This window comes from Neovison vison, chromosome 7 (genome assembly GCF_020171115.1).
Source record: "Neovison vison isolate M4711 chromosome 7, ASM_NN_V1, whole genome shotgun sequence".
Taxonomy (NCBI): Eukaryota; Metazoa; Chordata; class Mammalia; order Carnivora; family Mustelidae; genus Neogale; species Neogale vison.
The window spans coordinates 160,445,120-160,470,738 of NC_058097.1; the positions used below are offsets into that span (position 1 = coordinate 160,445,120).

The 25,619-nt window shown below is 41.3% G+C and overlaps 1 protein-coding gene across 2 annotated transcripts in view; it reads left to right on the forward strand.

The window, feature by feature from the left end:
- PARVA (parvin alpha) overlaps positions 1-25,619 on the forward strand; it is a 176,301-nt gene that overhangs the window by 133,584 nt on the left and 17,098 nt on the right. For both annotated transcript variants that reach the window (XM_044258853.1, XM_044258854.1), the window contains exons 5-8: positions 12,972-13,112; positions 19,343-19,458; positions 22,716-22,774; positions 25,011-25,030. In XM_044258853.1, coding sequence (XP_044114788.1) covers positions 12,972-13,112; positions 19,343-19,458; positions 22,716-22,774; positions 25,011-25,030 — 336 coding nt within the window. The remainder of the gene's footprint in view (positions 1-12,971; positions 13,113-19,342; positions 19,459-22,715; positions 22,775-25,010; positions 25,031-25,619) is intronic.

The window sequence follows — 25,619 nt, forward strand, 5'->3', positions numbered from 1 at the left end:
CTAAAAGTCAGAAATTAAACACATATGAAGCAAGCCACTTTGCACAAAGATCAACAAAATAATAAACTGTAAATTCATCCCACAAATGCTATATGTTAGCTACTGATCAGTCCAGGAATATAAAATATATTTAAATCTGTCAAAACAAAAATTTTACAAGGCTATTGAAAGGATGATTTTTAAAAAGTAGCTATCAAGGGGCACCTGGGTGGTGCAGCTAGCAAAGTATCAGCTCAGGTCATGATCTCAGGATCATGAGGTCAAACCCTGAGTTGGGCTCTGTGTTCAGCATGGAGTCTGCTTAAGACTCTCTCTCCCTCTCCCTCCACCCCTCCTCCATGCTCACTTGCTCTCTAAAATAAATAAAATAAAATCTAAATCTAATAAATATAAAATATAAATAAATAAATAATATAATTAATAAATTATTGTGTATTATATATAAAATAAATAAAATAATAATATAATAAAAATAAATAAAATCTAAGTCTAATATAAAATATAAATATAAATAAATATAAAAAATATAAAATAAAATCTAAAATAAATAAAATAAAAATAAATCTTTTTTTAAAAACTAGCTATCAAAATTGGACAAGTCAATGTGAAAGAGAACCAAACAGACCTTCTAGATATGAAAACAAAAAAGTAGTCATTAGAAAATGCAATGGATTAGACATAGCTAAAGGAAGAATTTGTGAACTGGAAGTTGGCACTGAAGAAATTACCCAGAAGGCAATTTAGAGAGAAAAGAGTGCCTAAAATAAAAAAGAGAATTAAAAGACAGAGATTTTCTAAGAAAATCCAACATACAGCTAATTACAATCCTAGCAGGAGAAGGTAAGGAAAATGAGGAATAAGCAATATTTAAAGATATATGAATGGGAATTTTCTAGAATTGATGAATAATATGAATTTTCAGATTAAGGAAGCTCATAGACTCCCAAAGAGGATAAATAAAAGAAATCTATACCTGCACACTTTATAATGAAACCTTTGTAAAAAAAACACTGAAAATAAAGAAATGTTTAAAAGCAGAGAGAAAAGATAGATTACCCATAAAGTAACAACAGAGTGAAAGCTGTCTTTCATCAGGAACAACAATAGCCAAAACATATTGAAATGAAATCCTCAAAATTCAGAAAAAAATGCCAACTTATAAGCTACCCAGAAATAAAGCTATTTTTTAAAGATGAGACTGAACTATAGAAAACAGACTGAGGGTGGCTGGAGGGGAGGCAAGTGGGGGATGAGGTAACTGGGTGATGGGCATTAAGAAGGGCACTTGATACAGTGAGCACTGGGTGTTCTGTGAAACTGATGCATCACTAAATTCTATCTCTGAAACTAATAATACACTATATGTTAATTGAATTTAATTCTAAAAAATTTTTAAGTGAGAAAATGAAGACATTCTAAGCAAACATAAGAGGGTTTACTTCCAACAGACCCTCACTAAAAGGTATCTCTAAAGGATGTATTCCAGAACAAGAAAAATGAACCCAAAATAAAGATCTGAAATGTAACAAAAAATGATGAGCAAAGGTCATGTGGTAGGTAGAATAAAGAGCTCAGAAATAAAACCATGCCTATGTAGTCAATTAAGGTGTGACAAAGGAGGCAAGAATATACAATGGGTAAAAGATGGTCTCATCAGCAAATAGTGTTGGGGAAATTGGACAGCAACATGCAAAAGAATGAAGCTGGACCCTTTCTTACACTACATGCAAAAATAAACTCAAAATATATTAAAGGCCTAAATGTAAGACCTGAAACCACAAAAATCTTAAAAGAGAACCTAAGCAGTAATTTCTTTGACATTGTCCATAGCAACATTTTTCTATATATATTTCCTAAGATATGGGAAATAAAAATAAACTAGGGCGACTACATCAAAACAAAAAGCGTATGCACAGTGAAGAAAAAAACAAAAGTCCAAAAAAGCAACCTACTGAAAGGAGAAAGATATTTTAAAATGACATATCTCACAAGGGATTAATATACACAATATGTAAAGAACTTATACAACTTAACACCAAGAAAATCAAATAATCCAATTAAAAATAGGCAGAGGACCTGAATAGAACATTTTTCCAAAGATGACATATAGACAGTCTGCAGATACATGAGAAAATGTTCAACATCGGTAATCATTAGGGAAATGTAAATCAAAACCACAATGAGGTATCACTTTAAACCAGTTAGAATGGCTAAAATCAAAGAGACCAGAAATAGCAAGTGTTAGTGAGCATACAAAGGAAGGGGAACCCTTGTGCACTGTTGGTGGGAATGTAAATTGGTGCAGCCACTGTGGAAAACAGTTTGGAGTTTCCTCAAAAAAATTAAAAATAGGAATACCCTACCATCCAATAATTCTACTACTACATATTTATCCAAAGAAAACAAAAATACTAATTTGAAGATCTATGTACCCCAGTGTTTTTTGCAGCATTATTTATAATAACCAAGATATGGAACCCAAGTGCCCATTGACAGATGAATGGATAAAGAAGTGTGTATATATGTATATATAGTAGAATATTAGCCATGAAAAAACGTTGAGATCTTGCCATTTGTGACAGCATGGTTGGTCCCAGAGGGTATTAGGCTAAGTACAATAAGTCAGACTGAGAAAGCCAAATATCATATGATTTCACTTATGTGGAATGTAAAAAAACATAACAAATTAATAAACAAAAAGCAGAATCATATCCATAAATACAGAAAACAAACTCATGCTTGCCAGAAGGAAGGGGTAGAGGATAGGCAAAAATGGACAAAGGGGAATGGGAAATACAGGTTTCCAGTTATGGAATGAGTAAATCATGGGAATAAAATATACAGCAAAGGAAATATAGTTGGTGATATTATAATAGTGCTGTATAGTGACAGATGGTAGCTATACTTGTGGAGAGCATAGCATAATATACAGAGATGTTGAGTCACTGTTTTGTACATCTGAAACTAATGTAACATTGTGTGAACTCAAAAAAATTTTTTAATAAAATGAAATAAAAACCTATATCTACAATAAAAAAGATCACCATGGTGGGTAGATGAAAGCAATAATTAAATGAATATAAATGATCAAAATGATGTCTAATTTGTTGATTTTTAAAATTAAGATAAAATACCAATAATAGCATTTAGGTCAGGAAGAGTATGACTAGAGTCAAAGTATCTCAAGCCCCATATTATTTAGTACACAGGCTAAGTGCAATAGGTCAGATTGAGCAAGCCTATATTATTTCTATTAAATTAAATACACATGATAAATTTTGGGGGGTGGCCACTAAAATAATAAAACAGAGTGTAAACCTCCCTACTAGCAATGGGGAAAAAATGAAATGAGAAAATAGAAACCTTAGTCCAAGAGAAAGCAAGGATGGAAGGGTGGATAAAAAACCAGAAAAGCTAATGATGATGAACATTTTTTCATGTGTCTGATAGCCATTTGTATGTCTTGATTGGAGAAGTGTCTTTTCATATCTTCTGCCCATTTTTTGATATGTTTGCCTGTTTCGTGCGTTGAGTTTGAGGAGTTCATTATAGATCCTGGATATCAACCTTTTGTCTGTACTGTCATTTGCAAATATCTTCTCCCATTCCGTGGGTTGCCTCTTTGTTTTTTTGACTGTTTCCTTTGCTGTGCAGAAGCTTTTGATTTTGATGAAGTCCCAAAAGTTTATTTTCGCTTTTGTTTCCTTTGCCTTTGGAGACATATCCTGAAAGAAGTTGCTGTGGCTGATATCGAAGAGATTACTGCCTATGTTCTCCTCTAGGATTCTGATGGATTCCTGTGTCACATTGAGGTCTTTTATCCATTTTGAGTTTATCTTTGTGTACGATGTAAGAGAATGGTCGAGTTTCATTCTTCTACATATAGCTGTCCAGTTTTCCCAGCACCATTTATTGAAGAGACTGTCTTTTTTCCACTGTATATTTTTTCCTGTTTTGTCGAAGATTAATTGACCATAGAGTTGCAGGTCCATATCTGGGCTCTCTACTCTGTTCCACTGGTCTATGTGTCTGTTTTTATGCCAGTACCGTGCTGTCTTGGTGATCACAGCTTTGTAATAAAGCTTGAAATCAGGTAACATGATGCGCTCAGCTTTATTTTTGTTTTTCAACATTTCCTTAGCGATTCGGGGTCTCTTCTGATTCCATACAAATTTTAGGATTATTTGATCCAGCTCTTTGAAGAATACCGGTGGAATTTTGATCGGAATGGCATTAGAAGTATAGATTGCTCTAGGCAGTATAGACATTTTAACAAGACATACAAATGGCTGTCAGACACATGAAAAAATGTTCATCATCATTAGCCCTCAGGGAGATTCAAATTAAAACCACATTGAGATATCACCTTACACCAGTTACACCAGTTAGAATGGCCAAAATTAACAAAACAGGAAACAACATGTGTTGGAGAGGATGTGGAGAAAGGGGAACCCTCTTACACTGTTGGTAGGAATGCAAGTTGGTGCAGCCTCTTTGGAGAACAGTGTGGAGATTCCTCAAGAAATTAAAAATAGAGCTTCCCTATGACCCTGCAATTGCACTCCTGGGTATTTACCCCAAGGATACAGATGTCGTGAAAAGAAGGGCCATCTGTACCCCAATGTTTATAGCAGCAATGGCCACGGTCGCCAAACTATGGAAAGAACCAAGATGCCCTTCAACGGACGAATGGATAAGGAAGATGTGGTCCATATACACTATGGAGTATTATGCCTCCATCAGAAAGGATGAATACCCAACTTTTGTAGCAACATGGACGGGACTGGAAGAGATTATGCTGAGTGAAATAAGTCAAGCAGAGAGAGTCAATTATCATATGGTTTCACTTATTTGTGGAGCATAACAAATATCATGGAGGATAAGGAGTGTTAAAGAGGAGAAGGGAGTTGGGGTAAATTGGAAGGGGAAGTGAATCACGAGAGACTATGGACTCTGAAAAACAATCTGAGGGGTTTGAAGTGGCGGGGGGGTGGGAGGTTGGGGTACCAGGTGGTGGGTATTATAGAGGGCACGGATTGCATGAAGCACTGGGTGTGGTGAAAAAAATAATGAATACTGTTTTTCTGAAAATAAATAAATTGAAAAAATTAAAAAAAAAAACCAGAAAAGCAGAATAATAGAAAGTCAAAAGTAAGTTGGTAGAAGTGAATCCAGGTATATTGATGAACTCTTTCAATATAAATTAACTTTATCCATTTAAAAGACAGAGATTTTCAGACTAGATAGCCCAATATTTTTTTACAGGCTGTTTACAAGAGACACTCTTAATTTATGAGGACAAAGAATGGTTTAAAGTGTGGAAATAATTAGGGGTATTTGGGTGGCTCAGTAGGTTAAGCACCTGACTCTTCATCTCAGCTCAGGTCTTGATCTCAGGGTGGTGAGTTCAAACCCTGCATTAGGGTGGTTTAAAGAGTGGAAATAATTGCATACACTAGACTAATACTAATTAAAAGAAAGCTGGGGTAACTATTTTAACATCTGACAAAACAGATTTTAGGATAAAAAGAATTACTGTAGAAAGTCTCTACATATTGAGGAGAATAAAGCTACTAGGAAAATACAGACACTTTAAACCTATTTTTTGTACATCACTGTATAAAAATGACAATCAGAATTACAGGGACATCATAAATTGCCACCACAGTGTTAGATTTTTAACATATACCCATTAATAAACACATTTAGAAAAAAGTTAATAAGGATAGAGATTTTGAGAATACAATTAACCAGCCATACCAAAACTGGATTATTCTTTCTTTCAGAAAACTGCATATGGAACACTTACAGAATTTGAATATGTCCATAAAGTGTGTCTCAACATATTATTATACAGACCAAATTCTCTGGCCGTGATACAATTTTTTAAAATTTTCTAACAAAGCCTCTCTGTATATTTGGAAAATACAAATGCAATAACTCAGGAATCACTCATACTGGAAAGAGTATTTTATGTACTCTGATTCTCTGAAGAATAGTTACATTAATATAGTATATTATATATAGTAACTCTGTTTCTTAGAAGATCTGTTTTTCCACCATTCAGAGTAATTGAGTTTATTCTGCCCTGACTTGATACTTCAGAACTTTTGAATACTATTTCATTGCTTTCTAAAAATAATTTCTCCAAAAGCATACTGGGATGCTAACTTCAAAAACAAGTGAAAGATTCACAAAATAATCCTGAGAAAATTTTCTAAATAGCATCCTACTTCAAAGTCATGTCTATTACTTTACAACAAGTTAAACTAATGATGAACAATTTGCAGAACTATAGAAACATGAAAGAAACAATTTCATGGGAAAATAAAATTTCAGCAATAGAAAATTTTCATGTAGCAAGCTGAAATTAGGCTAATAAAGAGCAAAAGAGAAAAACCAGGAGTCTTGAAAAAGAAATTATCTATAAATAATTAGCAACAATAAGTGCAATTACTATTTAACTATAAGGATATTTGAGTGGATCTGTTAAATTTTGGGGGTTGAGTATTTTAAAAATAAAGTAGGGGGTAGAAATAGTGGAAGAGGTTCTCAAATCTTTTATTTTAAAATGTTATGAAATTGAAATAAATGATATAAGCTTACAACATTGAGATAACTATGTTTTATCTTATTTCCATACCCAGAGAATGCTAAAAACTCAAATAAACAATAATAGAACTAATAAGGAGATTTGGTAAGATGACTCTAAGAAGAAGATCTATAAGCCAACAGCTTTTCTTTTAACTAGCAATAATCAGCTGGTAACATACACACATGCCCACCCACACATGCATTTATTGAAACTTTAATACAAATGGGAAAAAAGTGGCTTATAACCAGACTATGTATCTACAGAGGAATGGTTGAATAAGTTATGTCCCATAATAATTAGGTTGATTTTTTAAATGAGTTTTATCAATATGTACTGACATAGAAAGATACTCGTATGTTTGAATGAGACATGTATCATAGAGACATGTTTTAAAACTAAAAGATAATAGAAAAGATCAGTGAAACTAAGAGCTTTTTATTTTTTTAAGATTTTATTTATTTATTTATTTGACAGAGACAGAGATCATAAGTAGGCAGAGAGGCAGGCAGAGAGAGAGGAGGAAACCGACTCCCTACCAAGCAGAGAGCCTGATGAGGGGCTCGATCTCAGGACCTTGAGATCATGACCTGAACTGAAGGCAGAGGCTTAACCCACTGAGCCACCCAGGTGCCCCAGAGCTGTTTTTTTTTTTTTTTAAGAGATAAACAGAACTGACAAACATTTAGCCAGACTCACAGAGAGAGGATGCAAAATCAGAAATGAAAGAGGTGATATTACAGTTGATACTACAGAAATACAAAGGATCATAAGAAACTACTATGAATAATTATACACCAACAATTGTACAACCTAGAAGAAATTGATAAATTCCTAGAAATATGCAACTCACCAAGACTAAATCATGAAGAAATAGAAAATCTGAACAAACTGATTATTAGTAAGGAAACTGAATCAGTAATTAAAAAGTCCCCAATGAACAAAAGTCCAGGACCCAGATGGCTTCACTGGTGAATTCTATCAAACGTTTAAAAAAAGTTAATACCAATCCTTCTCAAACTCTTCCCAAAAATAGAAGAAGAGGGAACACTTCCAGACTGATTTTACAAAACCAGTGTTACCCCAATGCTAAAACCAGACAAGGACACCATAAGAAAATGGCAACAATATCCCTAATGAACATAGATTTAAAAATCCTCAACAAAATATTAACAAAGTGAATTCAACAATACATTAAAAGGATCATACACAGGATCAAGTGGGATTTATTCCAAGGATGCAAGAATGGTTTCATATCCACAAATCAATCTGTGTCATATGCCACATTAACAAAATGAAGGATAAAAATCATGTGATCATTTCAACAGATGTAGAAAAAGCATTTGACAAAATTCTACATCCATTAATGATAAAAATTCTCAACAGAGTGGGTACAGCGAGAATGTATCTCTATAAAATAAAGGCTCTGTATGACAAGTCCACATACCCATGGTGAGAAGCTGGAAGCTTTTTAAGGAACAAGACAAGGATGCCCACCCTAGACAATTTTATTCAACATAGTATTGGAATTCCTAGCCAGAACAGTTAGACAAGAAAAATAAATAAAAGGCATCCAGTTTGGCAAGGAAGAAGTAAAGCTATCACTATTTGTAAATGACATGATACTGTACAGAGAAAATCCCAAAGACTCCACCAAAAAATCTGTTAGAACTAGCAAACAAATTCAGTAAAGTTCCAGGATACAAAATCAATACATAAAAATTTGTTGCATTTCTATATACCAAGAAACTGTCAGAAAGAAATTAAGAAAACAGTCTCCTGTACAATCACATCAAAAAAGAGTAAAATACCAGGGAATAAACTTAACCAAGGAGGTGAAAGACCTTTGCACTTAAAATTGTAAGACATTCTTGAAAGAAATTGAAGATCACAAATGGAAGCAGTTTCTGTGTTCATGGATTAGAAGAATTAATATTGTTAAAATGTACTACCCAAAGCAATCTACAGATTCAATCCTATCCCTATTGAGATTCCAATGGTAGCTTTCACAGAATTAGGGGAGAGTGAGAAATTGGCCTCCAGTTATGAAATAAGTCATGGGAATAAAAGACAGCATAAAGAATATAATCAATGATATTGTAGTGGAGATGTAGCAAAACAAATGGTAGCCACATTTGTAGTGAACATAGCATAGTAAACTTGTTGAATTACTATTTTTTTTGAGATTTATTTATTTATTTGATAGAGAGCGAGCGCACAAGTGGGGGAGTGGCAGGGAGAGGGAGAAGCAGTCTCCCTGCAGAGCAGCGGGAGCCCGATGTGGAACTCTATCGCAGTACCCTGGGATAATGACCTGAGCTGAAGGTGGTTGCTTAACCAGCTGAGCCACCCAAGCATCCCTGAATCACTCTTTTGTACACCTGAAACTATTATAACATTCTGTGTCAATTATATGCAAATGAAAATAAATAGATAGATAGAAGTAAAGATACATTGTCCAGAAAAAAAAAAAAAAAGTACAAAGGATCCTAAAATTTGTATGGAACCACAGAAGACCTCTAATAGCCAAAACAATCTTGACAAAGAAGAATAAGCTGGAGGCACCACAGTCCCTGATTTCAAATGGTATTACAAAGCTCCAGTGGTCAAAACAGTATGGTATTGGCATAAAAACAGACACGTACATTAATGGAACAGAATAGAGAGCCTGCGAATAAAGCCGCACATATATGGCCAATTAATTTATGACAAAGGAGCCACGAATATATGGTTTCTTCAATAAATGGTATTGGAAAAATTGGACAGCCACATGCAAAAGAATGAAAATGGACCACCGTCTTACAACATACACAAACACTAACTCAGAATGGGTCTTTAAGCTTGAACATAGACCTGAAACCAGAAAATTCCTTGAAGAAAACTTAGGCAGTCATCTCCTTGACATTTGTCTTAGTGATCATTTTTTTGGATTTGACACAAATAGCAAAGACAACATAAACAAAAATAAGTGGGACCACATCAAAATTAAAAGCTTCTGCACAGCAAAGGAAACCATCCACACAATGAAAAGGCAACCTACCAAAGTGGGGGGGGGGGTATTTGCTAGGGTTTTTAATATCCAAATTTTAAAGAACTCATGGAACTGAACAGTAAAAAAAAAGGGGGGGGTGGGAGGGAGACATTCGAAATCAACAATGCACAGATCTAAACAAACACTTTTCCCAAGAAGACTCTCAGATGGCTAACAGACACATGAAAAGGTGCACAACATCAGTACTCATCGGAGAAAGGCAACCCAAAACCACAATAATACCTAACATGAGTCAGAAGAGCTAGTACCAGAATGGCTAGTACCAGAATGACAAGAAATAATAAATATTGACAAGGATGCTAAGAAAAGGGAAACTTCATGCACTGTTGCTAAGAATGTAAACTGGTGCAGCCACTGTGGAAAACAGTATGGGGGTTCTTTAAAAAATTAAAAATGAATTGGGGCGGCTGTGTGGCTCAGTGGGTTAAAGCCTCTGCCTTCAACTCAGGTCATGATCCCAGGGTCCTGGGATCGAGCCCCACATCAGGCTCTCTGCTCAGCGGGGAGCCTGCTTCCAACTCTCTGCCTGCCTCTCTGCCTGCTTGTGATCTCTGTCTGTCAACTAAATAAATAAAATCTTAAAAAAAAATAAAAAATGAAGATACCATAGATCCACTGATTCCACTTTTGGTTATTTGTCTAAAGAAGAAAATGAAAATGCTAATTGAAAGGTATGTGCATCCCTATGTTCACTGGAGCATTATTCACAAGAGCCAAGAAATGAAAACAACTTAAGTGTCTATCAACGGATGAATGGATAAAGAAAACACGGTGTATGTATATTTATACAGTGGAGTAGTATTTGGTCATAAAAAAGAGTGAAATCTTGCTATTTACAATAACGTAGATGAACTTTGAGAACAGTATGCTAAGTAAAATACTATATGATCTTACTTATATGTTGAATTTTTATTTTTTGAAAAAAGCTCATAGATAAAGAGAACAGTGGTGGTTGCCAGAAGTAAGGTGTTGGGGTGGACAGAGTAGGTAAAAGTGGTCAAAAGTTACCCCAAAAATGAATTATATCCATATATGTTGACCTAGATACTCATAATAAATGTTTGAATGAATAAAAAAGTAACAGAAAAATATATACACTGTAATCTCACTTTCATTAAAAGAGAATGAGAGGAAGACAACTCTGTGTGTGTGAACATGAAAAGATATACCTAAAACTATTAATAAAGTTTACTTCAAGATATTCTATCTACTCAAATCCACATTATACCCATATCAGTGCCTAAAATAAAATACCCCACAAAAATTAGAAGCAAAAAACCCAAAGCATAACTAAAGTAGAAAAAAAAGTAAAGCAGAATTACATTTTCTCCAAAATTAGTAATGCAAAAGAAATAAGCAAACCATAAAAAGTCTCTCTCTGAATAATGCCAGATGTTAAAAATCAAACTTTTCTTAATTTTAAGAAGATCATAATGTTACTATTGTGACAAAAATAACAGCAAAAACAGAAAAAACGAGTATTCTAGTAGGTAATGTCTAAAATCCAATTTTTTAAAAAATGAGAATAGAATGGACAACAGTGCAAAAAAAAAGTTAGTGAGCTAGAAAACAGACTCAGCGATCTAAGAAGTCCAATGCCAGCAGAAGGTTATAAATATGAAAAATCACGGGCCATTATGTACCACAACGTGGCCAGCTGGAGAGTGCTTCTGACGCTGCCACCCCTACCCTAACCCACCCGCCTACCCCAAGCGCTCTCCCAAGACACTCATCACTATCCTAACCTGGTGATCTTTTCTTCTTAGACAAGAGAAGGTTTCAGAAGGTTCCTTAACCTAGTACTTTGGACAGCCTCTACCAAACTACCAAAATTGTGATTGCAACATAAGATACAAACAACTTGTCATTTCTTCAGTAGGAGAGGATCCAAGATAAGAATTCACTGCCTAAAAATAGAAAAGGCACACATAGTCGCTTCACATTTGAACAATCAAGGGGAAGACATTTAAATATAGGCTTATTACATCCCTGGCATTTAGAAGTAAAGAATGATGGCCGTAAGCAACTCAAGAGAAGAGAAGGAGAACATTCAGGCCTCCAAAAATTAGAAGAGCTTGAGCCCATTCTATCCAGGTGCACAAAAGAATTCTTAAATCCACAAAAACTGTGGAAATTCTCCAGTGGACAATCTCATCTTCAAAGAATTACCCGAGGGATATTTGTTCTGGATGAGCTACAACTACTGAAAAATAAAAGATATTATATAAGCAATGGGGGGAACCATTGGCATAAAGTTTAATTCTTTTATAGGGTAGTCCTTAAAAACAAAGGAAAAAGACATTTTAAACCTATTTCAGAGCGTCAATTCTATCAGTCTTAAAGGAGTTGTGGAGAGATTAGGTGAATCCAATAGCAGTTAATACTTCCCGTTTGGAAATCCAAAATTTGTCTTAATGCATAAAAATTCAGACCAATGAAATGATTAGACTGTTTTGTCTGTAAGTATTAAGGGGTTGTGCCGTTGCATTCAAGAACAATTGATTTTAAAATATACCATTTTACAAGTACCACTCAAAAAAAGAAAAATCATTTAAATTGCTATTACCCAAAGCTTTCTTTTTCCTTAGAATTTTTATTTCCTACTTTTGGAAAGTGTTCTTCTAGGCTGATTGAGACAAGAAAGTGGCCACACTGTAAAGAGCTAGGACCCAAGGTGCCCACATGAAGCAGTGAGAGCTCCTGTCTTCCACCTGGCGGACCACAACCGTAGAATGCCATTAATTTGAAGAAGCTCTGATTTCATAACAGAGCATGTTAAAATGTGGGGGGGAGGAGTATGCTTTAGAATTTATGAAATAGGACACATCAAATAAGTTACATTCCAGGTGGGTTTATAAGGGAAAAGGTGCTTAGAACAGATAAATGTGATTCAGCACGACACATACCTATACGCACAGGACAGAAATGTGCAAAAGGCCCAGGGGAGGCACACAAGGCTTTCTAGTTGGGTCCCAGAGTACGCTTGGAGAAGGCAGCGTTGAAAAGAGGGAAGAATCCAGAGTGGTGGAGAAGGGTTCAATTATGACAGGCTGGGTTACATGCCCCATTTCTGTGCTCCCGGGAGCCTATCATGTGGGGATTCAAGAGAGTCGCAAGCTCTCACCATGCTGGTGTCACCAGTGCCACCATTGGCTGAGGGGAGGGCAGTGTCCCTCACATAACGGATGTTCTGTATACACTGGTGGAGCGAGCAGACGTGCGAGCGCAGGTGTACATGGGAGGGAATGAATGAGCGAGCTCACACGTGAGTTGGGGTGGTCTGTGGCTGGAGGTAACGGCTGCTCTCTCTCCCCCTTGTCACCCTAGAGAAGCTTGAGAGCGAGAAGCTGAATGTTGCCGAAGTCACCCAGTCTGAGATAGCTCAGAAGCAAAAGCTGCAGACTGTCCTGGAGAAGATCAACGAAACCCTGAAACTTCCTCCCAGGAGCATCAAGTGGAACGTGGACTGTGAGTTTCACAAAGAAGGATGGGGCTGTGGTGCCCACCCCCTTGGTTTCCCTGAGAGGCCATCCGGGGACCTGGCAGGCCTGCGGTGGGAGGTGCAAACCCATTTAACATTGAACCAGACGTGCCCTTCCTCAGAGAACTTCTCCTCTGCACTGCCGGGAAAAGAACCAAGTCCGGTGTGCGCTTCTGTGAAAGGCTGTTCGTAGCAAGCAGGTGGGAGACTGGGAGGAGGCTGTGACTCCTCCTGACTGAGCTCCCCCTGAGCCCCAGCACAGCCTTTCGAGAAAGCTGTGTCTCTAACTCATAGAGTGGGGAGGAGGTGAGGATCCCTACTTCTTGACCCGGGTGGGGTGGGGAGGACTTGACTCTGTTCTTAAGCCCATGACCTTCCTCTCAGCCCTCTATTTTCCAGAAGGGTCAAGGATCTGGCTGAGATCGCAGGCCCTGGAAGGGGATTTTCAAATTCAGGCTGCACAGTCAGTGTAGCTCCAGGACCTGGGAAAATGTGAATGGCCTTTCTTTTCTTAAGGGCCCGCCAGTCTGCTACAGACACTATGAGTCCGTAACAGAATCAGCATTACCTCAGCAAATCCGGTGAACCCAGTGGCAATAACAGCTTCCTGGAGGGAGTCCAGAGTTGTCTTCTTCTTTGCAATAGATCAAAAGAAGAATTCAGATTAATAAAAATCATCTAGATGGTGTTCTCTGCTGTTAAGTATCAAGGGGTTAAGTACTAGACCTTGTTGTATCCAGTTTATAAAAACTTAGAATGGACACCTGCCCGACCCAGCAAGACCAGAAAACAAAACAAAGCATGCCTTTCTAACTTGGGAGAGAAAAGGAAATCTTTACCCCTCAACTTAGAGACCCAGTAGCTGCCAGACACAACCTCTTCAGCAAGTTTCTAGCATCTGACACTGGAGGGGAGATGCCGCGTGTCTCCTGCTGTATAATTACATCTTGGCGCACACAGCACACGCTGCTTGGAATGGGGCATCCGCTGCCTGACGAACACCCAGGAGCAGGAGGAGAGGCCAAGTGCTGGGCCCTGGATGCTGCCCCAGGGTCTGCTAATAGTGCTGGGGGTGCGGGGGGAGAGGAAGAGCCCTTGATTACATGTGTAGGATCTGCAGCTACATTTTGGAACTCCACAACAGTCACAAGCGTTGAAAGTCTTCCAATGAAGAGCCCACTTCCTTTCATCTCTTTCTACTTCCTGCTTCCTAAATATGGACCATCTCCATGTACCCCTGCAAACAAAACAAAACACCTCTTAACTTGCCAGGGAAGCCAGCTTGGGAAAGACAGATAGAAGAATGGGGTTTTTTGTTTGTTTTTGTCTTAAAGATGTATCTATGGGCACCTGGGTGGCTCAGTCGGTTAACCATCTGCCGTTGGCTCAGGTCATGATCCCAGGGTCCTGGGATCCAGCCCCACATTAGGCTCCTGGCTCAGTGGGGAGTCTGCTTCTCTCTCTGCCCCCCCAACAAGTGTTCTTTCTCACTCTGCTCTCTCTCAAATAAATAAATCTTTACTGTAAATTTTTAAATCTTCATAATAAATAAAGATTTATTTATTTGAGAGAGAGAGAGAGCACAAGCACACGCATGGTGGGGGGGAAGGGAGAGAATTTCCAGCTGACTCAGTGCTGAGCACAGAGCCCAGCCCGGGGCTCAATCTCACAACCCTGAGATCATGACCTCAGCTGAAACCAAGAACTGGACACTTAACCGACTGAGCCACCCAGGTGCCCCAGAAGACCATTGTGTTTAGTGGCTTTTAATGATTTGTTTGGTTCGCATTTGCCTTCATTTCTTGCAGGGAGAGGTGTGTGAGTACAATAGTCCCCTGTATTACCATTCTCATCTAGCTATTTCCATTTTTTTGCCCACTACTGTCCATATCCATGCCTATTTTTCCTTGATGAAGTCACATACAGTCTGGTATTTTGCTTTCTCTTAATATTAGATCGTATTTCCTATATTCCCATGGGGTCTTTGTACTTACTTTTGCTTCTATTTCATGGGGTAGATAATCCCATAGTAAGTTTAAATCCTATGTTGACGTTGATCCTATCAAGACGTTTGCTGGCCTATGGCTTCTATCAGATAAGGCCAAGTCAAATATCTTAAGTTGTGTCTCTTTTTGCTTCTCTCAAATTATTCCTGTCAGATAGATTTCCAAAAGGGAGCTGAATTACTAGGTCAGAGAGATAATTATCCCAGTGGCCAGCTCCCTGCGATGCCTGTTTACAAGCAGCACTGGCTTCTTCCGTAAGGAATGTGCTGGGCCCCACTCCTAGAGGGAAGTTCTGTCCCTCCTGTTCTCCTCTCTGGCTGTTTGACATTGTATCGCCTTTCCCGTCAGGATAAATGTGGCAGGGACAGCTATGAGTTACCAAGGCATTTCATCTAGGGCTTTAGGAAAATCTTCCTTTTCTGTTTTCTTCACAACAATTTTTGTTATTAAAAATTTACAAAGATAAAAGACATTTAAATATAAACATCTAACATATTTATGGTGCTTTCTGTACGCTTTATACTATTCTAAGCAGTTTACATCTTTTGATTCTTGTAATCCTCACTCATCTCAGGTAAGAATTCTATTATGCCCATTTTACAGGTGGGAAAATAGAGCCAGAGAGAAGTTAAGAAACAATTTATGTAAGCTTCACGAGGTCAGGGATTTTTGTCTTTTCACTACTGAGTCCCCAAAATCTAGAAGAGTGACTGGTGATTACTAAGCACAGTAATATTTGCTAAAGGAGTATCATCGTCCAAGGTCACACGAGTGGTAAGTGGCGGAGCCAGAAATGAGAGCCAGAGAGTCTGGCACCTGTGCACTAAGCCTGCACATGCTGTTCCTCTAAGCCGCCCACCCAGAGATAGGGACCCGGTGGTATGCTCCATCAAGTCTTACACAGTGGCGTAAGAAAGAGGAAAATAAATGTGTGTATACTTCTGTAAATAGAGTTTATTTTTATAAAGATGAGCTCAGTCTGTATATGTTTAGAAGATGTAGATCTAGACAAATCTTTAAATATTCTGTCACTTTTAACATTGTGTAACAGGATATTATATGGTTATATCATAAGTAATTTAATTAATGATGGATTTTGAGATTTTTTTTTTCACCCTTATAAATATAGCCTGATGAGTTCTCTCTGCTCATAGCCACAATTACTTCTTTAGGCTAAAAGCTAGGAATGGTATTTTAGGGCCAAAGTATATGTACATTTCTAAGGTCATAATACGTATTGTCAAATTGCCTCCTGAAAAAATGGCATGGGTTTATATTTCCGCCACAGCTCCTATTTGAAGGACTGTTTCTAACTTGGCAGCTTCTTGGAAATTTTTCAGCTCTTAGTACAGTGGCTGAGTGCCCAGTTTATACAGCAGAGCCTTGGCCCTGCTCTCAATCTGTACATTGCCTTCCTGACTTGAGCGCCAGCTCACGGTGGCTCTAGATTCTGTCTAGTGTGAGGGAGAGACCGGGAGACACGTTCAGAGGTGGCAATGAGGCGGGCACCCAAATATGCAAAGGTTGTTAGGATTTGTCTTAATGGAAAAAGATGACATATCTTTGGCCTAAAGAAAACTTTGAAATAGGAAACTACCATGTTTTCATTTTTTTAATATTCCTAAGTCTTGGCCACAAGCATATGTGTGTATGTGTGCGCATACGTGTGTGTATGTGTTTAAATCTGTATATCCATAAGTGTGTCTATTTCCATTGTTTCTATTGTTCCTGTTTAACATTACATTATTAATATTTATAGTTACATTGTTTCAACAGTGATCTTCAGCGCATGGAAACTATTCCATTGTGTGGATATACCGTAATTTGTTAAAGCAGTGATTATTAAACCGTGCTTGGCCCAACCTCATGATCTGCCAGGAGGAACTCAGGCATCAGTGAGGAGAGAGTCAGCCGTGGGTGGGCTGCAGTTAGGACTTGGGGACGGAGCACTTGTACTTTTTTTTTCTCATCTGTTTTGCCTAATGGCTTTTAAACAAAGGGTTTCTCTGCTTAATAAAAAAAAAATTGTTTTTTGAAAACCACTGGTCTAAACTATCCTCTGGTTATTATACATGGTGTTTTCCAGAATTCTTTAATGATGATATATTACATAATAATTAACATATCTGCACATGTAGTGTGTGTGTAGGGGGTGGGAGGAGAAAGAGACAGAGAGAAACTATAATTACTTCTTTTAAAAAACTCCTCAGGGGACAAAACCCTCATCAGAAGAGACTGACATCTGTATGGTACTTATGAAACAGCTCTGTGTTGATTAGTGAGATGGTCAAGATGAAGTACAGGTCACCCGTGTGTAAGAGCCAGCTTTTCGACCACACCTCCTCTAGCAGAGTTAGTCAATGGCCTTACAGCCCTCCGTGACGGGCCAGGGATATGGCAGTTCTGATCAGACAGGCAAACCCAGTGATGCCTCACCCCCGCAGCAAGCCCGCCTTGGCAGTAGGTCACTCCCATGCTGGGAGCCTTTTTTTTGAGGCTGTCACGTGGGTGAAATTGCGGTCGATGCCCAAAAGCCCAGAACTGAAAAATGTCTTCTGGAGGGCTGAGTTAGGAGCAGATCGGCTGCTGTGTGTGGGTGTGGGGCTGCTGCTGTCAGTGGAGAGCCTTCTTTGAAACAGCAGTGATAACAAGCAACACTAATGAGTGCCCAAGGAATGTCTGAGTCATTTCCTTTTCTTGGCGATTTCTTAAGACTCTACTGAAGCAGGTTCCTCAGTCCCAGGGCAGAGAGAATGACACCCTGGTAATGGATCCAGTGTGGGCTAAGTACACAAAATGAGCATGTTTGGTTCTTCCCTTAAGTGCCCCCCCCATAAAGAGAAACCCGAGGCCGGTAGGACTGTGAAAGCAAGTAAGGTATCTGGTGAATCTTTCCTTTTAGGTGAAAGAACGAGGAGATCGTTGACATGACTTAATTGCCTATGTGCCAGGTATTTTCTCCTGAGTTATAATAAAAAAAATACATCAACCCTTCCAACCATTCCATAGCACAACCTGCTATGTGCTGAAAGCTTTGCCTACGTTATCTCTGGAAATTCTTACAACTTGTATTTCTGCATAGATACTGTTATCCCCATTTGCTAAGAGGAGCGAATTGAGGCTCCAGAGGCATTGAATGGCATACCCAAGGTCATGCGGGCAGAAAACCAATACAGAGGGGTGCCTGGGTGGCTCAGTGGGTTAAAGCCTCTGCCTTCAGCTCAGGTCATGATCCCAGTGTCCTGGGATGGAGCCCTGCATCAGGCTCTCTGCTCGGCAGGGAGCCTGCTCCACCACCCCTACCCCCGCCTGCCTCTCTGCCTACTTGTGATCTCTGTCTGTCAAATAAATAATTTAAAAATCTTTTTAAAAAAAGAAAAGAAAAGAAAAAGAAAAGGAAAACCAATACAGAGCTTGTCAAGCGAGAACTGAAGCTCCAGAGAACTGACCCCGTGTGTATCCATTACATCACAGCATTGTCATTTTCGTAGCATGTTCTCCTCTCTGTTGCTGCAGAAGCTACAACTCAGTGGTGGCCTACCCTTCCCTAGTGGTTTCACATCCAGCCCGTTGCTCTGTAGCTACAGAAGCTATTTGGGTCATAAACATCATCTCCCAGCCCTTCCCTAAGGGGCCCTGCCTACGCAGACCATACACAGTGTTCAGAAGACCATCAAAGCCCTTTAGATGCGTCGTGCCTTCCTCGAGGGACTCTAAGCCCTGAACAAAGGAAAGGATCCCCAGTGTTCCTGACTCAGTGCTCAATTTGTTGAGGATGTTCTTGGGATAGAGCCCTGGGACACGGGGAGTAGTGATAACCCAAAGAGTTCACCATCAAGGGGGAAGGGAGAGAGCAGGCAGAGCAGATATGCTCATGGTTATTAGAATAGAATGAGCAAAAACATGGGGATGGCAGAGGGCTGATCTGATCTCAAAATTCAGCAGTTGTCAGGGTCCCTACTGGAAACTTGGATTAGAGTGGAGAGGCACTATATGGGAAACCCAAAAGTAACATGATCCAAGCAGCAGCTCCATGGGACTTGGCCAAGACTGAGGGGGCCTAAAAGGGGAGGCCCATGAGATCCTTTGCGGCGGGGATGGGACGATAGAAGGTGCATTGGGTATGGTACTGCTACGTTTTGAATATCTGCTTATATTTGCCTAGGATCTGGAAGAAGGTTCTCTAATTTTAAAATCCTGTTTTATTTCAGCTGTCCATGCCAAGAGCCTGGTAGCCATCTTGCATCTGCTGGTTGCTCTGTCCCAGTATTTCCGGGCACCAATCCGACTCCCAGATCATGTCTCCATCCAAGTGGTCGTGGTCCAGGTAAGACAGCACGACAAACATCTGCGCCCTTAAAGGGGGATAGAGGCTGACTTTGTACGGGAGCTAAGGCAGCCTGGGGAGCTTATTACAAGGATAGTGGAATGAATGCTGAGTGTCCTTGATGTGCTGTCTGTGGGAAGGGATGTGAGCGCAGTGTCCAATGCGTGTGGCAGCGATCAGTTATCGGGCATTAACTGATGGGCTTGAGTATGGGCTAGCCTTGTGTGGGGCACGTGCCTGGGGTTTACCTGTTGTTGTCAGGAGGGTGTCCATGTACTGTGTATTGGAGGGGGTGAGGTGTGTGCAGTAGGGTCAGGAGAAAAGATGTATTCCTTGTGTGTAAACCCTACAAGCCATGGAGAATCATTTTTTGGTTAAACAGACGAGGCACGGGTATTGGGAAGAGACAGACACCTATGTGTATGAAGGGGTGTGTGTGTGTGTCTGTGTGTCTGTCTGTGTTTGAAAGAGTGCCCCTGACTGGCCTTGCCTGTATTCAGGGCACTGCTGCTTTTCACCTGCCCACAGAAGCACGGCTGGGATCTCAGGTCATCTTCCCCAGATTGTTGGATGGAATTTCCATTCACATATGGCGTCTAATTTCCACAGTGAGGGTGTGCTCTTTCCCTGTAACTCTCTCACTCTGCTCCTAACCCCATTACATACCCAAATTCAATTTCATTTTCCAACTTTATGGCCATTTAGGAAAGGTCAGCATTCTGTTTGCTTGTTTCTGTTCTTTTCAAGTAAACATGCTGTGAGGGAGAACGCCCCTAATAAGCAACTCTCTGGTTAGCCAGGGCTCTGGAGAAGAGAACAATATGGCGGCTTTGCTGTCCCTTGGTGAGGAAGAGCCCTGAGGGCTGGTAGGCTTGGCCTGACCGTGCCAGGCCAAGCCTCCGGGACAAAAGCTGAGCTTTTTCAGGGATCAGAAGTTAACTGAAGGAAGGAGGTTGTGAGGGCTCTCCTCGGTCAGCTGCTGGGCCATGCCCTGGTGATAAAGGATTTCTTCTGCACCTTCTGAGGACCTAACTTGCTAAACATCAGGGGGATATAATAGGAACAGTCCTCTTTGGCCCTGTCTGCCAGGAGACAAGATTACACCTAAGGAGCAGAGAGAGGGTGACCAGAGGGTCAGAGGAGATGAGAATGTGTGGTTCCAAGGCTAAGTGCAGCCAAAAGGACCGAACTGGTCTCATGAGAGGACAAGGTAGCACAGAATGGTGCCTATGCGTGTCAGCTTGTATGGGGTGTCGTGCTTTGTCGACTTAAATAGGCACAAAAGCAGGACTCAGAATTAGCCAGAAGACACTGACTGAGCCCCAGAGAGACTTCTCGAGACACAACTAATAGGTTAAGGTGAATCCAGGAGCTGCGTGAAGGGTTATTCCTTTCCATTCTGTTCAAAAGCAGTGAATTCTGCATGAAATTGAAGATGTGCTTTTATGTCTCTAAAAAATGTCACAAGACAAGGGCACAAATACCAGTAGCCCCGCATAAAAATCATACACACGTTGAAGCCGAATTGGGAAAAAGTCTTGATTTATCCTTACTGGATCCCTTTTAAATGGTATACTTATTTTTCTTGTTTACTTCCTTTTTTATTTTGATAATCTGTTCTTCCTAACCTAGCGCAGATAAGCTCTTGGCCTTTATCCAGCTCTACCTTTCCTTCCATAAAAGCATTTTGCAAGGATACTCATTTCTGTGGCTAGTGAGAATAGAAGAGAAGGTTCTAGAAGTTTGGGTAAGAAGGCAAGAAGGCAGGTTTCAGCTGACATGCTAACGCTTGGAGGCTCCTTCTGGACACTGTTCTCTGCCTTTGTAGATGAACTTGCCCTGACAACCGCTTGCCATCCCCAAACTGCTGTCGTCTACGTGTCTGGGAACAACTTTAGAGACCTGATGAAATGGATCTCCCTCCCTACACCTATCAGAGGGTCTTCCTGAGCTCCAACACTCCTTTCACTAGCTAGCTCCCATCCCCACACAATGAGGTTTAAACTCCAGACCAGCTCGCAGTTGACTCTCCACTGAGTTATGGCAGCCGCCAGCCCTCCAGACAGCCTCCCGGACCCATTTGTGCTCTCGTGACCTGCCTTTTCACTCAGGCCATCCCTTCTGTTGGAATGCTCTCTCCCCTGTGACTGGCCAAATCCTCTGTGTCCTGTTAAGTTCCAGCTCAAGGATGCCCTCCCCTTGCAAGGGGTCCCTGACCGTCCCCACTGAAAGTGCCTGCTCCTGTCCCGCATTCAGCCCTTCCTGTCTGCCTGGGACTACTGTGTAATTGATGTACGACGCTTTTGAGAGTGAAGGGGGGATCCTGCTAGAATAACGGAGCTGCGCCATCAGGCATAAACCCAGACTCTTTCTTGGAAATCTTTCTCACATACCTGTTTCATCTATCCTGTTTTACTCTAAATTCCTCAAGGTCAGAAGTGAGGTCAGATGTGCCACAGTATTTGCTCTCAGTCCCAACATAGACTCTTGTACAGGAAAGACACTGACTCATGAAAGAAAGAAAGAGAGAGAGAGAAAGAGAGAGAGAGGAAGGAAGGAAGGAAAAGGAAAGGAAGGAAGAAAGAAAGAAAGAAAGAAGAGATAAATTGCTGGGAGGAGGTGGACAAATGACAGATGGACAGACAGACGGATGAGCCGATGAGTGGGCAGGTGGGAGCTGAGGGCCTCCAGAGTGTTTATTACCCTTTTCTCAGAGAAAATGCGAGTTACCTGAGGGCTGTACAGCTCCCAGAAAAGCCCCCCTATTTATCCATTAAAAACAAAAACAAAACCGAAAAACTCTCCCTCTGTTTAAATTCTCCCAGTTGGCCTCCGTCCTCTCCGCCCAGCCCCGCTGCTTAATGTGTTTCTTCCCTTCCCTCTGTGGCCCCAGCTGGAGGGCAGACACACCCTGGCCTTCATTTCCATTTGGTTTACTGCGGATGACTCCAGGAGGCAAACAGTTTGCTTCCAGCAAAATGTCTTCCAATAAAGAAAGAAAAAGATTCACCATCCAAGAAACAGCCAACTTGTTTGGAATAAACACTAATGGCGCCTAAGCATGAATGGTATGGTCCAGTCCCAGGAAATCAGGGGCCTCGTTTTGCTTCTGGCACTATCTCCTCTCTGGGTTTCATTTCTTAAACACCAGTAACTTTCTCAGTATCAGGAATGCTAATCAGGTTTTTTTTGGTATTTTTCTAAAGCATATTTTTCTCTCCTCCTCCCCGCCCCGCCCCCCCTCCCCCCCATTTCAGAAACGAGAAGGAATCCTCCAGTCTCGGCAAATCCAAGAGGAAATAACTGGTAACACAGAGTATGTCAACACCATTGTTGCCAGCGATCCTCTAATGGAACACAGATGTTTCTCCGAAATTCATCCATTTGCTGATATTTAGTTTTCATTTATTGGGATCGCAGGAGGGATTAGACTTCAGCCAATGATTATAGTTTAGCCTTTTCCGTGCATTCAAAACATGCCTCTCAATGCTTAAGATACAAACTTGGGTGGGGATGTGGGGAGAGGGAATTAGCTGTGATTGAAAAATTCTAATTTTGTGGCACTCCGGGAAAAAAGTGTGCCCCCGAAAAAGCCAACTGGCATGGAATCATCATGCCATAAACATGGGGTCGAATTTAAAGTGTGAACCTTCAAAGTTTTTCCTTCCTTTTCTGCCTCTGATGTATTTGGTCACGTGCCATGACCCAGAAAGGCCTTTTCTACCTCAGAGTGGTAGCTTGGTGTTTTGTGTTTTTTCATTTCCGTTAAGCAGTTGGAATCTCAGAATATGGAAGAGGTTGGCCAGGGGGAAGAGAAGTTTGTTCTGAGGTAGAAAAAGCACGATGCGGCGGGAAGGGGTTCTCAAGATCGCGGGGCAGGCCTGAGCCACAGGCAAAGGCCATTTTCAGCATTCCCTGCTGCCCCAAATTTCCTCTGTGTTCCCTTGAACAAGAGAAATAAATGGAAAGAGCAGGGACCTCTAAGCCAGCCTGACTTGAGTTCAAATCCAGACTCTGCCACTTGCTTGGACCTTGGTTTCTGTGTCTCTGAAGTGGGGAGCGTTCGCCTAACCAGAGAGGTGGTAAGGACTCGCTGTGGTGAGAGCGGGGCTGTTCTGCCGCCGCTGACCTCTGCCTTCCAGCCTTGCCCAGTCTCTAGGCACCTTGCTTCCCCAGTGGTGGCTGAGGAAGGGCCCTGGTGCTGCCTGTCTGAGCCACACTGTGCTTGTGGCTTCAACAGGACCAGGGGAGGGCAGAGATGGGCAGTGGCCCTTCCCAAGGTGCCCAGTTCATGGCCCACGGAGAGCCTGTCGGGCAGCCTCCACATCACTCTGGGGGCTCTTCTTGGAAGTCAAGAGGGCGGCTGATCCACAAGGCACACTACTCCCCTAGCCTGGGTCCTGTGACATGTCCTTCATGTCCTCTGGCTCAGACCTGCCCCCCACACACACACCCTTCGCCCTTTGCTGGGCTTGTCTACACCTCCTCTTTCACATTCTGAAGAAGCTCCTGAACCAGGGGACATGAGGTTTGGGTTTGCGGAGTAATCCGTCAGCTCCCTACCCTGCTTCCTGTGGTCTCCCTCCGCCATCTTGCCACATGACATGATGGTGGAAGTCAACAACATAAACAACAGTTTATGAAGCACTTTTATATCTATTGATATTCCTAATAAATACACAAAGCAATGCCTATACCTCCTAAGACCCCACATCCCAAAGGTGGAGAAGCAGTTGTCCTTGGCCTATCCAACAGTGAACTCCAAGTTCGTTATTCTTTTCAGTACACTCCTCCTAAGTCATCATTTAGTAGGTGCACAGTTGGAATAAACCAATATGATAAGAACCAAAAACATACAGAGAAAAAAATGTATTGAACCCTCACTATATACTGAGAATTACCGTAGAGTCTTTCTATGGATTAACTCATGTAATACTCACGACATCCGGCTGAGGTGTGTCTCATTATCATCCTTGTTTTAGAGCTAAGAGACCTGGTGCCCAGAGAGGTTCTGTAGCTTGCCCGAGGTCCCACAGCAAGCAAGTGGCTCTGTGGGATTTAAACCTAAGTAGTCTGTTGTAATGCGTGTGCTGTTAGCACTTTGCCGCTTCGCCGGGATGAGTATGGTCCCAGTCCCTGCCCTCTTCGAGAGACTGATTTGGAGCCAATGGCAGGTGCAGTTTTGGCGGGAATCACAGAATGACCAGGAGAAAGACAAAAGCGATGTCCCCGGGCAGATGCCCACAGCAGCCCGGGCAGTGCAGTGGTTGGGAATGTTGCAACCCCAGGTCTGATATTCCTTCTCAGCTGTTAAGCAACAGTGGGATTTTAGGGGGAAAGAAATAGTTGTGCAAGTGTCATTTATACCAGGCTTTGTGCGAGCACCAACGTATCTGTGGAACAGAAGGGAGAAACAGGTGGACATGAGATAAAGGCGACCGACATTGGAGACTTAGTGCAGAATAAAACGCCAAGGAAGGAAGCTTTGTGGGCTCTTCAGTGAAGGGCAGAGACAGAAGACTCATACTGTTTTCTTTCTCCTTTTCCTGCAGGGCGCTCTCTGGAAGGCATGGTGAGTTGCATAGGATTACCCTCGGGTGCTGGTGGCTGCCACGGGGGTCTCGTTAATTCTGGAGCCGCTGGGAAAAACAGGCACTTGGCCTGCTTCCTGCATGTGTGTCTGCATCAGCCTGGTGACAGGGCGGCTTAGTAGGGAGGGTCAGCTCACTGGTGGGAAGAGGAAGCCTGGCCACAGCGGCTCAGTCCTCCTGTCAGTCACCAGACCACTGGCATTGCTGGGCTCGGGACAGGCCCTGCCCCTGTGTTCCAAGTGTGTTGTGGAAGTAAAGAGGCAGACGTACACACTCGGGACAGTCCACTCTCCCCCTCAGTCTGGACTTTCTAGAAGCCGTCTCGTCCCTCTTTCCTCATCACACGTCGTACTGCTCCTGTTTCCCAGAACTCCGCATTTGTTTATATAGTCTGTGAATGTTCGAGGCCTCAGTCACCCCTCTGGCAGTCCCAGATTTACTCATCGGTGCAAGAGCAGGAAAAGGCAGGCCCCAGGACCACAAAGCTTCCCAGCCCAGGTCCCTCCTGGACATTCTTCTCATTCCCTGCCTCCAGTCCTACCCACTGTTTCCGCTCTGCATTCTGAGAGC